Genomic DNA, 16,078 nt, shown 5'->3' on the forward strand with positions numbered 1-16,078 from the left:
GGTACAAGGCATTTCAACTTGGCGGTTCTTTTTTGTTTTTGTGATGTCCATCACTCATTTGATACACAGCTATTTCAAAATTCTATTTTCCTCAAAACTCTGATCCTATCATGTCTCTTGGCATCTGAGAACAGTCATGAAGGGGGAGGGGACAGCTCAGTGGTAGAGTAAGTGCTTAGCATGCATGAGGTCCTGGGTTCAATGCCCAGTCCCTCCCTTAAAAAATAAAATTAATAAGTAAGTAAGTAAATAAACAAACAAACAAACCTAATAACCTCCTTCTACCTAAAAAAAAAAGTGACCAAAAAAAAAAATAGAATCTAAGGAAAAAAAAAGATTGAAAACAGTCATTAGATGGGAACTCCCTAAATTCTTACCACCAAACCTACAAACTTACTTTGCACGTAATTTTGATTTCTCCTCTTCAGAATGGAAAAGGCACCACCTTCTGTCTCAAGTGAAATCTCGTTACTTCACTCTGGGTCTCCTCCTTTCCCAACATTTTTGCTCAGTCGATTATCCTCTCTCTTTTGTACTTTCAGTGTCTCTCTCTGTTTGGCACCTTCCTATCACCATTTAAGCTGGAAACTCTCCAACTTTGACAGGTAAAAGCCCTTGATCTCATGCTCCCTCCCTGATCATCTTATATTCTCTGATTTGAAGCCTTGTCTATTTTTCCTATTACTATTTTTCAGCTTCTGCCCATTCATCGGTTCACTGCAATATGGCTTTTCGCTCCACTGAAGCTGCCTTAGCATCTTGTTGAATCTCAGTGACACTTTCTTTTCCATCTTTGACCTAGCCCCTTGAAAGCCTCCGCCACTGCTGACAACTTCCACCCTTCTGAATGGTCTGGCTTCCCTGATGGACTCTTTTCCTGAGGCACCTGCCATCTCTCTGGTCACTCCTTACTCTTCTTTGTGTAAGTACTTTTTCCCTTGCCCATCCCTTAAATATTAGGGATTCTGTCCTCTGTCTTCTTCTGTTCTCACTCTATATACCCTTACTAGTTCATTTAGTCTACTTCCATGTAAAGCACTATCTTTATGCTGTGACTCTCAAATCTCTATCTCCAGATAAGTTCTCTTTCTTGGGTTCCAGAACCTACATGTTCAACTCTCTACTGAATATATCCATTTAGATACTGAGCTTTTCTTTCCCCCATCTGTTCCTCCAATGTTCTTGGTAGCATCACCACAAGCCCAGGACACAAGCCAAAATCCTGGGCATCAATTCTCATTCTCCCTGTCATCATCATTCCGTAAATCCAGTCAATCACCAAGCCCCATGATTTTGCTTTCAAAATAGTTTTCAAATTGGTCCGTTTTTGTTAGACACCATCATCACTGGTTTAGTTCAAGACACCACCTATTGCTCAATGAAATACTGAAATAACTTCCTAAGTGGGGCTCTTACCAGTGCCCTTAATACAGCTGCAAAAGAAACCAGAAATGGGCTTTTATATCAGCTTCCTAAAATTATGCTCAGTTTTCTATTAGATATTTGGCTGATTAAAGATACTTTTCCTACTCCTGCAAGCTTATATTCTAGGCACACATGATGAAATATATACAAAGAAAAACAATTAGAATGTCCAAAAGTGATTAAATATTATTTCATTAATGCAAATATGAGTGGATAAAAATGGATGAAAAACGATGACCATTAAAGAAGACTCCAGAGGTACACTCAACAAGAAGCCATTCAGAGAATCACATTTCTTATATTCAAAACCAAATGTTTAACTTGAAGTCCTGATACTGTTAACTAAGAGTGAGATTCTATCAGTTGATCTTTTCCTTAACCTTTTGAAAAACCTAATTATTTAAGATTGCTATTTTTCATATTTTTACACCTAAAAGGCCTTAGTATAAGTGAAGACAAATTTAAGGTAAAAAACATTACAGCCCAATTGAAAGACAAAGAAAAAGTTATTCTGAGGTATTAAAAGTGAAAGAGAGAGAGAGAGGAAAAATAGATTACAACACCTGGATAAGATGTTCAGCTCTGAGTTCTCTGGCAACTAAGGCAAAAAGGAAACACATTAAATTACATAGCTTTCACTTTCTGAAAAAAAGAAAGAAGGATATAACTTCAGCTACAGAAGCAGAAATTTTCCTGGGACTAGTGCAAGCAATAATTCATCATGAGACTTTTGTCTAAATAGGACTAAGGAGAAATATCATAAGCTTTTGTTTCAGGGAAAAAAAAGTCTTGACAGGAAGTATGCAATCCTGGTTGAGTTACTTAACTCTTATCAATATCAGCTTCATCTGTACAAGTAGGGACCATGATATTTATCTCAGTGGACAGCAGACTAAATTATGTAATATAAATGGAAGTACGCAGGAGACTGCCTTAAACAATTTCTCGGAACAAAAAGAAATGACACCAGATTTTGTTCTGCTCTAGAAGGGCAGAAGTCACGACAGGAAGCTGTGCCTTAATGGAAGGAATTTTGTGAGGAGGGGTATTTTGCTTCCTCCTCCACATTCTACTTTATGAAGGTTTCACTAAATTCAGGGACAGAACTTGGAGAATTTAGACTGGAGAAGTGTAGACAGGTATGCGATCTCCATTCAACATATGATTACATCTTCAGATAGTAATTCTGGTGCAGATCCTTTAACCTAGTATATTCACCCATTCCAACGGAGCTATGTTGTTTGAAACAGCAACCTAAAAAATGCTATTTTTCTCCGTACTTACTATCTCCTCACATTTTTTAAATTATTAGATTAATACATCTTCTCTAAAGAAAAGTTGAGAATAAAAACCATCTAACACACATTCCAAATACACACAACCATTTGAATGTATAAATGCTAAAAATTTACAGCCTAAGAGGCCAATATTGATCTTATCATTTCTAGAAATCCTTCAGGCCACAGCTGAACTCCTAACATGAGAGGTGTTTTAAGCTAACAATTTTGAGCTAACACCAATATGGAAAATAAGAACCTTCTGTGGCCACACCTCAAATATCCTAGGATTGTCAAACTAGAATTATCCCATCGATTTCTTTTTTCATTTAACTCATATTGATAACTGTGTGAAGGAGGCGGGGATCACATTTCATATGATATGTCCATATAGAGTCTTATCAGAACTGACATCGCTTAAACAGTTCAAGCTAGAGTTGTCCAGTGCAAAAAAGAAAATGAGATTTTCATTTTCATTTAAATGTGCATTTGGTCTGTTTATGCATCACTATTTCTTTTTTTGTTCATTTGGTTTCTTTATGAATCACTAATTGTTTTTCTTTAAGATAAGAGTTGAAATTTTATTGATGAATCACTAATTTATACTGAGAACACTGGGCTGATTAAAACAATGAGTCAATCATCTCAGATGATTTTCACAGGGTCCTGACCAGGGTGAGGAAAGCTCTCAGGGGCCACTGAGATGGGGAACCTCCTAGACTTTGTGCCTTTGGTGCCTTGCTGCCCTCACCTTAGTCTCAGCCTTGATTTGCACTTTCAAAAATTTTTATTTATCAGAGTTATTCTTATTCAATTGTTATCTATTGGCTCTTCTGGGCACTTCACCCTCAGAGCCATAAAATGAATACATCAATCTTGCAGACTGCTTCACCAGGTCAATGTTCCAGTGAAGGGTCAAGGATCTTGCTGGGTCACCGGATGTCATCTTTCCTTCTCCATAGAAGCAGTCTGTACTTGCTTCTGCGTCTGCGCATATCATGCAAGTTGGTACTGAACTGTTTCCTAGAAAAGCTTAAAGACTAGTATCAGATTTGGGCCACTGAACTTTAATTTTTACTTTGAAAATTTAATTTTCTTGCAGCTTTTTGGAAAACAAAGAAGTAATTGGTATGACTGAATGGACACCTGTCATTAGATCTCTTACATATTCGATTTTAAAAACATTTGTGAAGATCCACACCATGAATGAACCAGGCTTCCACAGTGAAGAAATGATTACTCGAAGGCAGAATCCTAGGACACAGGTGATAGTAGATAAGGCCTGGAATGTTGAAAGTCAGAAAAAAGAACAAATATCTTCAGAGATCTACTTATCTATCTCATCTCTAAAATCTAGCTCAGGGCATCTTATCCCTTTCAATCATCAGATAAAACACACCTTTAAGAGAACTCACTCCAACGGCCATTTCTAAGATAGAGACACTCCCCAATTCCCCTGACACCATTTTTAGGATATGCACCTTTGAACTGCTTCCAGTAATACTCCCTAATTCATCTCTTTCAATAACATCCTTCCAATAATTTCTTCCCAAATACTTGGTATGTATCTTTCCCAGACTAAGAAACAGTGTCTTCAGGATACTCGTAAACCAGTGATCTGTTTTGAGCATTTCTTTCTTCCATTAGGACAGCAAAAATGTTAAAAACAAAACTAAGACAAGGCAGTGACTGTACAGTGGAAAAAATTCGCTGGATTTAAAAAATGAGGCTTCACGACACCAACTGCTGGCAAGGACGTGGAGCACTCTCATTTACTGCTAATGGGGATGCAAAAGGTACAGTCACTTTGGCAGTTTCTTACAAAGTTAAACATATACTTTCCATATGACCCAGCAGTCCTGCTCTTAAGTATTTACCAAGAGAAATGGAAACTTATACTTACACAAAAACAGATACACAATTGTTTACAGCAGCTTTATTTATAGGTGCTCCCAACTGGAAACAACTCAAATGTCCATCAACTGGTGAATGGATTAACAAATGCTGGTACACCCATACAATGGAATGTTACTCAGCAACAAAAGGAACAAATTATTATTTGCAACAACATGGATGAATCTTTTTAATGATAAGTATAAAAACCAAGGCTGAAAAGACTGATAATTTTATGTATATGATATTCTGTGAAAGGCTAATTCCTTTTGTTGGAAAAGGCATAACTATAGGGAGACAAGACAGATCAGTGGTTGCTCAGACTGGAGTTGGGGAAAAAGGTCACTACAAAGAGGTCAAGAGGGAATTTTCTGGGGTGATGGAACTATTTTATATATTGATTGTGGTGATGGTTACACAACTGTGTGCATTAGTCAAAAATCATAGACATGTATTCTAGGAAGGGTGAATTTTACTGTATGTGTATTGTATCTCAATAAGTCTGACTTAAGAAAATGAGAAAAAAAGGAGTGGGTATAGTTCCATGGTAGAGGATATGGTTAGCACGCATGAGGTCCTGGGTTCAATCCTGGGTTCAATCCTGGGTTCAACCTCCATTAAAAAAAAAAAATCACATACAAAAAAAGAAAGAAAATGAGAAAAAGCAAACCTGGGGTTGTCTCTTAGTTATGACTGTCTCTGGGCAAGCCACTTAAAATTCACTTCTCCATTTATAAAACAGGGATTATATTAACTCTAAAAGAGTTTTGGTGAGAAACAAACAAAAAACTTTGATGAACTTTAAAGTTCAAAATAAATATTTACACTAGGTGCTGGCCATACAAGTGATGAATAAGACAGAGGCACACTAAAGAAATTTACTGTCCAGTGGGAAAAAGAGATAAAACAGGTAATTATTAAATTAGGTGGAAATTCAATGACAGGATATGAATAAGGTAATAAGGGGCCAATACAAAGGGGCATGCCAGGAATAAGAATTAACTCATAAAGGGGGGAGCGTATAGCTCAGTGGTGGAGTGAGCTGCTTGGCATGCATGAGGTCCTGGGTTCAATCCTCAGTACCTCCATCAAAATAAATAAATAAACCTAATTACCTTCCCCCTAAAAGTAAAACAGAAAAAGAAAAGAAAAAACAAACAAACAAAAAAAACTTAAGGGAAAAATTAAAGAGCTAAAAAATGTCTGTACCATCATAAAGAATAAAGTATAAATTAATTCACAAAGAATAAAGTGTACCTTTTATATTGACTATTAAAGGACCCAATTACAGTGAGAAGCAAACAAGAGAAGTCATGAATGAACATGGATAATTTGGATCCAATAATCTTAACCTAACATGATTTTGAAAAAGCCTAAAGTGGTAAAAATTACGACAAAAAGGAAAAAGTACCTCACGATGATTTAGAAGTTGTTCCAAATCTAATGCCATTTGATTCTTCATCTGCTGTAAAGCTGACTTTTCTTTATTTAAATTGCTGGGGGGAAAAACACACCAAGTTTTAAAGAGCTGTCATATTAGAGTAAATTTAATTAACAAGTAATAAATAGCAAAAGACTATAAAGACAAATCTGATGGTTTGAATTACAGAGAAATTAAATTTACAGTTCATAAAGATATCCGATCAGTGACTGCAACGTTTGATTTAACCAATGGCCTAGCTATTTTATAAGACTATTTTTTTTTTTAAAATAACCATTTAACAATGCAACTGAGATGCTTTCTAAGAATATTTTTCTGCCTACTAGGGGCATAAAATTAGTGTTTTAAATATGACTGGTTACTCCTGAAATGTAAAAAGAGGAAATAGGACTTACATAAAAGGTAAAAAAAAAGTATGTATGGGCACAATATTAACATTTGAGACACTGAAAGTCAAATTAAAACATTTATCCTTAAACTGAAAGTCTGGAGGGGAGGGTACAGCTCAGTGGTAGAGTGTGTGCTTAGCATACACGGAGTCCTGGGTTCAATCTCCTGTGACTCTGCTGAAAAAATAATAATAAAATAAATTTAAAAAAACCCAATTACCCCCTCCAAAAATAAACAAAAAAAAAAAAAAAAAAAAAAAGAATTAACAAAACCTGAAAGTAGTATTTCATGATTTACCGTATACTAAATTACCAGGTATATAGCTGAGTTAGATAAATGAATTGGATATTTAATCTATGGTAAACTTGGGAAAACAATTTTTGTCCTTAAATTCTTAGGTCAATCTTCGATTTCTAAGTCTACACTGTGAATTTCTCTTTGATAGGATCTATTTCCTGATAGGAAAGGGTGTAAGGGTGTATTAATATTTTAAAAGATAAACATTTGAGGCCTGTCTTATACTGCTTGGAGTTTTATTATTCAACATATAAACATTAATTAAAACCATTAAATGAAATATTCTCTGAAAGCCAACGGAATGAGTCTACTCAGCCAGCACTACAGTAAGGATTAAGAAAAGCAGCAATGAATTGAAGCAACATAATTCCTTAAATGTCAAAATAAAATCTGTGAAGGTAAAATTAATGAGAATTGTTTTGCCAAATAGGCAACACATTTTAAGTTATACTTTAAGAAAATGGAACGCCACCAGTTTTTAAAATATTAGGGAGAAGATTTTTTTTAAACTCAAGGAATAGCAGTAGAAGTCCTGGAAGACCTGGGAATTCCAAGGACTTAAGCAGAAAACTCACATTCTCCTCCTTCCTAGTAACTGAGAATTTCCCCAAGGAAGTACCATAGTTTGTCCTCTGAGAAGAAAGACTAGATGCAATTCTGACGTCTGATTCCAACTGGGCCACTGACTCAACTGTGTGGTATAAAGCACAACACACACCACCCCACTGAACCTCAGTTTTCACATCTGTAAAAGTGGAAAATAATACTCATAAATGTCAAAGGGGTATGTGAATTATCTAATGAATGACTCTATAAAGCACTGAACACATAAAACCCTACATAAAGGCTGTATAGTGTTACTAATTTAGATGAAAAACACTCATCAGAGGAAAACAGTAATTAAATGTCAATAAAGGTAAGCTGCTCAGCAGAAAAACAAATTGACTTTTGGAGTTAGGCGTCAGAGATCCTACTGAGCTGAGGAGTTGAAAAGAACTAGATAATACAAAGGAAGCTGAGTGCCACGTTCTGCTTCAGTCCCCCAGAGCATGGTAGAGATCAGGTTTTTCTGTAACTTTAAAAGTCTATCTTTAGCGAGAATCACATTGAAGACAAAATATTTTTCAAAATGAAAACAGATGTCCAGTAAATAGGAATAGGACTTTTTCAAGGAACAGGTAGGTGTTAATGTTCATATACATGTACAGACATACACACAGAATGTAAACATGCACTCACACGCAGTACACGAGTGAGTGAGTACACGCACACACACACACACACACACACATACACACACACACACACACACACACACACACACACACACAGAAGCTCTCAAATACCAGCAGGCACATTAAGTAAAGTGTAGAGTAACAGGAATGGAATGTTGATGTAATTAAAGGATTTTGACTGAATAATTCATTAGAAATGCTTTATATGTAATGTTTAATTTTTTTCAGAATAAACATTCCATATTTAAATAACAAAAATAACTGTATAACATGGAATAAAAGGTGGCCAGATGAACCCGGTTTACAAAGCACTCTATTCTATTTGCAAGACGTAGGCTCCACAGACAATACCTGGTATATATTTTTAAAGTCTCAGCCTTCCCTATGATAGATTCTTAAATCACAAAGGAAACCGCCTTCAACAAGTGGTCTCTAAAACTGAGTATGATTATTATTTTATGCTGTATTCTTCCAGTATGTATGAGATTACTCAATAGAAGTTTAGTCTCTCTAAGACATTTCATAACAGTGGAAATTTACCTTTAAAAATACAAAGCTTCTATGCATGACTCATAAAGCAACTACAAAACAAATCTCCTTATAAGCACATCTATCGTGAATGGTATATTACACCCATAATTGTTCAATTCAATGTTAATTATTACTCAGAAATTCATGTTTATGGCTCTGTTTCACCTGCTATATGAAAACATATTCCTGATATATTGTTCCTTAACTTCCTGGGTGAATATACTCTGGCTTAAGCCTTACAAGCTTAAGTAGTATTTTTTTCCTAAACTACGAGTTAACAATAAACGGAGAACTGACAAAGGAGAAAGAAAATTTCTGCTAATTATTCTCTTTCCATGCTTCCTTTAGTTCTGAACTATAGATTAAACTATATAACCCAGACTGTTTCTTGTGGATTGGTGCAGGAGAGTTAAAAGAACTATTTTTAGAACAGAGTATTACTTTAATGATATGGGAATTTAAATTGTTAATAGTGATATCTCAAATGTTAGCTTTTTACATGTTCATAACGATTTCATTTTAGTGCATATTTCCTCTAACCTTTCTAGGCGTTGAATATGCTGTATAAATAGCTAAACTGGCAAGTTGTGGGTGTGATACAGTGGTATTGTTTTATTTTGTAAGAAAATGATAAAATTATTCATTTCTTTAAGGAGCTTTAATTGTATAAGTTAGAGAAACATTTACAAATTAATCAGTTAATGTAAATATTCTTTACTATAAAAATCAATACCCAGCAAAAAGAAATAGGAATTTTCAAGGAACATAATCACTTAGTAATCTTTTTGGATGAGTCATCCAATGTTTAAATTTCAAATTAATGAAGGAAAGAGGAAGGGAGGTAACATTTACTGAGTTTCTCCCGTGTGCCAGAAGCTTTTTATTATATATGTTACATCATTTAATTTTCACAACTCTCCCTTGATGTTCACATTAATATCTATATTTTACAGACACATTTACCTTGAGAAAAGAAACCAGGCTGATGTGTATTCAAAGCTCAGGATAATTCCACTCTATTTGAAATGCCATTGGCTTAGAGTCAGCATAATGGCAGAAAGAAATGTGATCCCTCCTGCTGTATCTGATTTGTTGATTGGACTTTTTTATGGCATCACATCCTTTCATTTACGTCATCAGGGACATCTACAGCATCTCAAAAGCCATAATTAAAATACTGAAAGCACCTTAACTTTTTACTTTGGAAGGCAGTTGCTTCAATTAAGAGTAAGACTTCATATCCCATGAAATCTTGGTTCAAATCTACTACAGCTTTAAAGGTCTCAGATGTTTAGCACAAAATGCATATATATATACATATATTTGCAGTTAATTCCATAATTGGCATAGTTCTTGTCATTACTGTCGCTGTTAAGGGAGTCTCAATTTTTGTCAAAATTCAGTATATTTTGAGAAATGTTATTTCTCATTTTAAAGATAATTTTCAATATAAGGGTGTTAAATGTAAGATAGCATACATATATAGAGTATTTATAATGTGTAGGAATAGTGCTATATATATTACAAACATTGTATCATTTAATCCTCAGAATGACCATATGAATTAAGCACTGTTGGTGCCACTCCCATTTCACAGATGAGAAAACAGGCTGTAGAGTCCAACATCATAGCCATTGGCTAGCCACAAGTGGTGATTAAAATTAAAATTAACTTAAATAAAATAAAAATTTTGGTTTGGTTTCTCAGTAACACTAACTGCGTTTCAAATGCTCAATAGCCATATGTAGCTAGTGGTTACCATATTGGACAATGCAGTATGGAATATTTCTATTATTACAGAAAGTTGTATTGGACAATGAAAGTTTAGAGTTTAACTGACTTGCTCCAATTCAAAACTAAGGACTAAGCTGGATTTGAAACCATGCGGCCAATCTATGGAGCCTGCATTCCCCTTTAAAATTTGTTTTTTTGAAAGTGACTTTATTATGAAATATTTCAAGAGAGAAAATATATCAAGCCCCTATGTACCTGTCACCCAGCATCAAAAATTATCAACTCCTTAAAGCCCCACTTTTAACCCACCATTCTACACTATTTTTTTTTTTTTGCCTCTCTTCTTTAATTATATTAGCTAATGAAAAATTATCTCTTACTCAGATTAGAACATAGGGAGGCAGTATAACATAATGGTTAAGAGTATAGAATTAGAAAGCAGACAGATCTGGATTCAAATTTTGGCCCTATCACAAAACTGGATGCTCTGAGATTACAAGTTGCTTAATTTCTCTAGGGCTGTATTTGTCGTTCATCATTACAATTTTCTCCTATAGACGGTTATTATTTTTTTTTATATTAAACATTTTCAGCTATCCTAATTCTTAGTAAAATAAAACTTCAAATAAATCTAATTGAAGGTAACTGTATAAGAGGTCATTTTTTTCTACAGCCCTTTTATATATCCCCATTCCAAGATTACAAAGGTAAAACAAGACTTTATATAAAATTTCAAATATGACAAATATATAATACAGAAAAAATTCTTTTGAAGAAAAATTTAGGGTTCTTTCTTCAATTTCCCTAAGATAACCAAGTGTCCAGTGAATGATATTACATGATTTCTGTTGCTCACAACAGCTATTTATAGAACAACCGTTTAATTAATTCATTGAATTTATTAATGCTTGTTATGAATATTCTAAACATAATTTTAACTTTAAAATTAATCTAGAAATAAACTGTTATATATGTTGACATTTAAAACATAGATGTTATTTTAAATTATTTTATCACATCAGAAAATGATGATCAGGAATACAGTTTTGGAGTAATTATTTTGGTGGGGTAGAAATGAAAGAGGATTGTTATTCTCATTCATCAAAAAGAACACTCACACTTTGAAGTTAATTACCAGTAGTTTTATATTTTTGGTTATGTATCTTAGGAAATCTGAATTTAATAGCTATCTTCTTCAATTGTATTTTCCAATAAACCACCTTTTCCAATTCCTTAATTTAACAATTTTCATTCCCATCTAATTCACTGCTTCTGCATTTACGAATTAGTTAATGATTTATCTAATAATTTATTCTAAATAATCTTAAAAACTAGTAACAACTAAACCAACTACTCAAGCATCCATGAGTTAAAATCTCTTTCATTATGCAGCATCATTCTTTTACTGTAATTTAAAAAGACTAAAACGATTGTATAGATGAACAGATAAGGAATTTGAATGATTATTAAGTGGAGCAAGTGTTCTGGATAAAGCGTCATGAAAAAAACAATTTCAACGTAAGAAAGTGAAAGGAATTTATTTACATTTAGGTAATTCATGGTTTACTTCACGTAAAGGGTCAGGCGAAGAAAAGCCTTAAAAATTCCTTGGCGAAGTCAACATGAATCTAAGTCAATGTGTACATTTTATCTGTTTAAAAAGCCATTCTGACTCCACAAGTGGCCCATCCCACCAAAGAATTCTAGGGGAACAAGGACAGGTTAGGATAGCTGTTGTGTGCCCTGGGGTGGGTGGAGTGCTTTGTCAATCAGTGTAGCATTGCTATTTCCAGGCTAAGACTTCTGATTTATCAGGCGGGATGTGAACATCTTAATCTGATGTGACTGTTTTTCTAAGAGAAATAAAATACTCATTACATTTAAGACCACCTTTGTTATTTCAGTTTTTTCTTCACAATTTACAGGCTGATTTCATCCACAGCAGTATTATGCTCACAATGCCTTTATTACTCAAATAAAAGATCTGTAGATGGTTTACCTGACATCCTTCTCAAGTTGTGTAATACACTCCTTCAGTGAATCAATCTTAGAATCTCTCTGACGCACTGATTCAATGAGATACCTGTAAGGTTGCTGAGTCTGGTTTAACAGAGAATTGGCCCTGTCAAGCTAAAGAAAAACAGATTTCATTAAAATCTGGACAATTTTACCAGGAACTAAAATTGTTCAAAATGCTCTAGCACAGATACAGTACATCGACTATCCCTTACATGAATTACTCTGAAAAGCTCCTTCTGTGTAAATTTGAAGGTTTCAAAAATTATTAATCAATGTATTCTTTTAATAATGATAATAATAATAAAGAATATGTAATCAGAAAAAAAAATAAATAAAATATTAATTGTTACTAATTTTGTGGTGGGTCATATACCCCCATTTATTGGTTTGTGACATAAAATTTATCTTCTTTTAATGAATACACATTAGCTAAACATGAAAATCCTTATTTGAGCTTTATTTCTACTCAAATAATATAATCACATTACAATTTAGTAATTTTCATGTTTTCATATTCACGCCCATCTTTATGTACCTCAATCACTATGTATAATTTAGGTACCTCAATAACTCTGCATAATTTATTTTAAAAATTTATGTTTAAAACATAAATAACATACAACTTACCATTTTAACCCCATTTTACAGTGTACAATTCAGTAGCACTAAGTATATTCATGATGTGTAATCATCATTAGTATCTATTTCCAGAACATTTCATCAACCCAAACAGAAACATATTAACTAAAAAAATACCCCATACTGCCCAGTTCCCAGAAACCTCTATTCTATCTGTCTCTATGAATTTACCCAGTCTAGATACCTTATGTAAGAGGAATCATAACGTATTTGTCATTGTGTGTCTGCTTAATTCACTTAATATGAAGTTTTCAAGGTCATCCATGTGGTACCATGTATCAGAAGTTCATTCTTTTTTCTGGCTAAATAATATTCCATTGTATGTTTATAGCATATTTTGTTTATTCATTCATCTGTTCTGTAGATGGATAGTTGGGTTGTTTCTACTTTTTGGCTATTGTGACTAATGCTGTGGTGTATAAATATCTGTTTGACTCCCTGTTTTCAATTCCTTTGGGTATTTGCCTAGGAGTGGAGTGGAATTGCTGGGTCATATGGTAATTCTATATTTAACTTTTTGAAGGGCTGCCAACTGTTTTTCACAGTGGCTGTATCATTTTACATTCCTACCAGCAATGCACTTGGTTCCAATTTCTCCACATTCTTGCCAACACAGTTATTCCATGTGCCTATCGGCCATTTGTATATCCTCTTTGGAGAAATGTCTATTCAGGTCTTTTGCCCATATTTTATTTAGGTTGTCCATTTTTTTTTGCTGTTGAATTGTAAGAGTTCTCTCTATATTCTGGATATTAAACCCTTATTAGATATACGATTTGCAAATCTTTTCTCCCATTCTGTAGTTTGTCTTTTCACTCTCTTGATACTGCCCTTTGATCACAAAAGTGTTTAATTTTGATGAAATCCAACTTACCTATTTTTCTTTTGTTGCCCATACTTTCAGTGTCATTTTTAAGAAACTACTGCCAAATCCAAGGTCATAAAGATTTTCTCCTATGTTTTCTTCTATGAGTTTTATATCTTTATTTCTGAAATTTAGGTCATTGATCCATTTTGAGTTAATTTTTGTTTTCAGTATAAGATATGGACCCAATTTCAATCTTTTACACATAGATATCCAGTTTTACCACCACCATTTGTTGATAAGACTGTCTTTTCTACACTGAATGGTCTTGGCAAACTTGTTCGAAAAACCATTAACTATATATGTGAGATTTATTTCCGGGCTGTCTATTCTATTCCATTAGTCTGATATGTCTATCCTTATGCCAATACAACACTGTTTTGATTACTGTAACTTTTAAAATAATTAAGTTTTAAAATCTAAAAGTACAAGTCTTCCAACTTTTATTTTTCCTTTTCAAGATTCTTTTTGGCCATTCAGAGTCTAAAAATAGAACTACCATATGATCCAACAATTCTACTCCTGGGTATATATCTAATATAAAAGACACTAATTTGAAAGGATACATGCACAGCAATGGTCATAGCAGCATTATTTACAATAGCCAAGATATGGAAGCAGCCTAAATGTCCATCAACAGATAAATGGATAAAGAAGATGTAGTATATATATATACACACACACACACACACACACACACACACACACACACATACACAATGGATTTACTATTCAGCCATAAAAAGCAATGAGACATTGCCATTTGCAACAACATGGATGGACCTGGAATGTATTCTGTTTGGTGAAATAAGTCAGACAGAGAAAGACAAATTCCATATGTTAACACTTATCTGTGGAATCTAAAAAATAAAACAAACTAGTGAATATAACAAGAAAGAAACAGACTCACAGATATAGAAAACAAACCAGTGGTTACCAGTGGGGAGAGGGAAGGGTGAGAGAGGCAGGATAGGGGTAGGGGATTATAAGAGGTACAAACTATTATGTATAAAATAAATAAGCTACAAGGATATATGTACAGTGTAGGGAATATAGTCAATATTTTATAATAACTATAAATGGAGTATAATCTTTAAAAGTTGTGAATCACTATGTTGTACACCTGAAACTTATATAATGTTGGTAAATAAACTTTACCTCAACTTAAAAAATCAAAAAAAAAAAAACAAAACAACCCAAACAACAAAAAGAAACAATATTAAATCTTCTAATCCATGAACATGGGACATCTTTCCATTTTTAGGTCTTCTTTAATTTCTTTCAGGAATGTTTTATAGTTTTCAGTGTATAAGTCTTTCTCCTCTTTCATAAAATTTATTCCTAAGTATTTTATAAATGAAATGGTTTTCTTAATTTCTTTTTGGATTGCTCAATGCTAGTATACTATGTACAATTTTATATTATTCTTTTTCACTTTACCTTACATCATAGTCATTCTTCCTGGTTGCTGAAGTACCTTAATTTACATTTTAATATTTTCAATGGTTACAAAACTGTCTAGTAAGCCAATGCACCACAATTTAATTACATTGCTTATAGTAATAAACATTTAAGATGCTATAAAATTTTGACTAGTATAAATAATGCTATATTGTTTATAGTAGTAAACATTTAGGATGTTATCAACTTTTGACTATTACAAATGATGTTCAAATGAACTTTTGTTGTATTGTAGTTTTTTTTCTTAAATTAATATTTTGTTTGTTAAATTTTTTGAGAACAGAAGATGAACTAAGGATAAAGGGGTGTAACTATGTAATTCTCTTGACACATAAGACCAAGGTTCTTTCTAAAGGATTTCATCAATTTATATACCCAATTAACCTTAGGGTTTTTTTTTTATTTTTTTTTTAATTTGTATTTACTCTTTTTTCCTAACAGTAAAATGTAGGCTAGAACAGGATGAAATACAGCACTGTCTATATCAGCAGGTCCCTACTTTGGTACTTAATAAGTTCTCAGAAAAGGTTCTCTAAATTGGATATGCAAAAACTGAACAATCACAACAAAAGTGGTGGATATCTACTATTATAAGGATGAGGGGGTGGGGGAGTATTTTATCATGCAGAACAAAAAAATTATAAAATTCCTACTTTATGACCTTAAACTGTTCTTTGATAATAAAAATTCTAGCTTTCTAAAAAATTTTATTTTTTATTGAAGTGTAGTTGATTTACAACATTAGTTTCAGGTGTACAGCAAAGCAATTCAGTTATACATATACATACATATATGTTTTCTTTTCAGAAAATTCTAGTTTTTTATATGAAAAATTTTTTCCTCTTTCCTTCATAATCCCTAACAAGTTTAA

The 16,078-nt window shown here is 33.3% G+C and overlaps 1 protein-coding gene across 5 annotated transcripts in view; it reads right to left on the reverse strand.

Annotated features, from left to right (window-relative positions):
* Nucleotides 1–16,078, reverse strand: part of PIBF1 (progesterone immunomodulatory binding factor 1) — a 170,899-nt gene that overhangs the window by 24,786 nt on the left and 130,035 nt on the right. For 4 of the 5 annotated variants that reach the window (XM_014566953.2, XM_006193839.3, XM_032496881.1 and 1 more), the window contains 2 exons: nt 12,223–12,353; nt 6,007–6,091 (listed from right to left, as the gene is read on the reverse strand). In XM_014566953.2, coding sequence (XP_014422439.2) covers nt 6,007–6,091; nt 12,223–12,353 — 216 coding nt within the window. Of the gene's footprint in view, nt 1–4,684; nt 5,208–6,006; nt 6,092–12,222; nt 12,354–16,078 lie in introns of those variants that run through there. The other variant, XM_032496882.1, reaches the window with a different exon arrangement.

The sequence above is a fragment of the Camelus ferus genome, chromosome 14 (assembly GCF_009834535.1).
Source record: "Camelus ferus isolate YT-003-E chromosome 14, BCGSAC_Cfer_1.0, whole genome shotgun sequence".
In the NCBI taxonomy this organism is placed as follows: Eukaryota; Metazoa; Chordata; class Mammalia; order Artiodactyla; family Camelidae; genus Camelus; species Camelus ferus.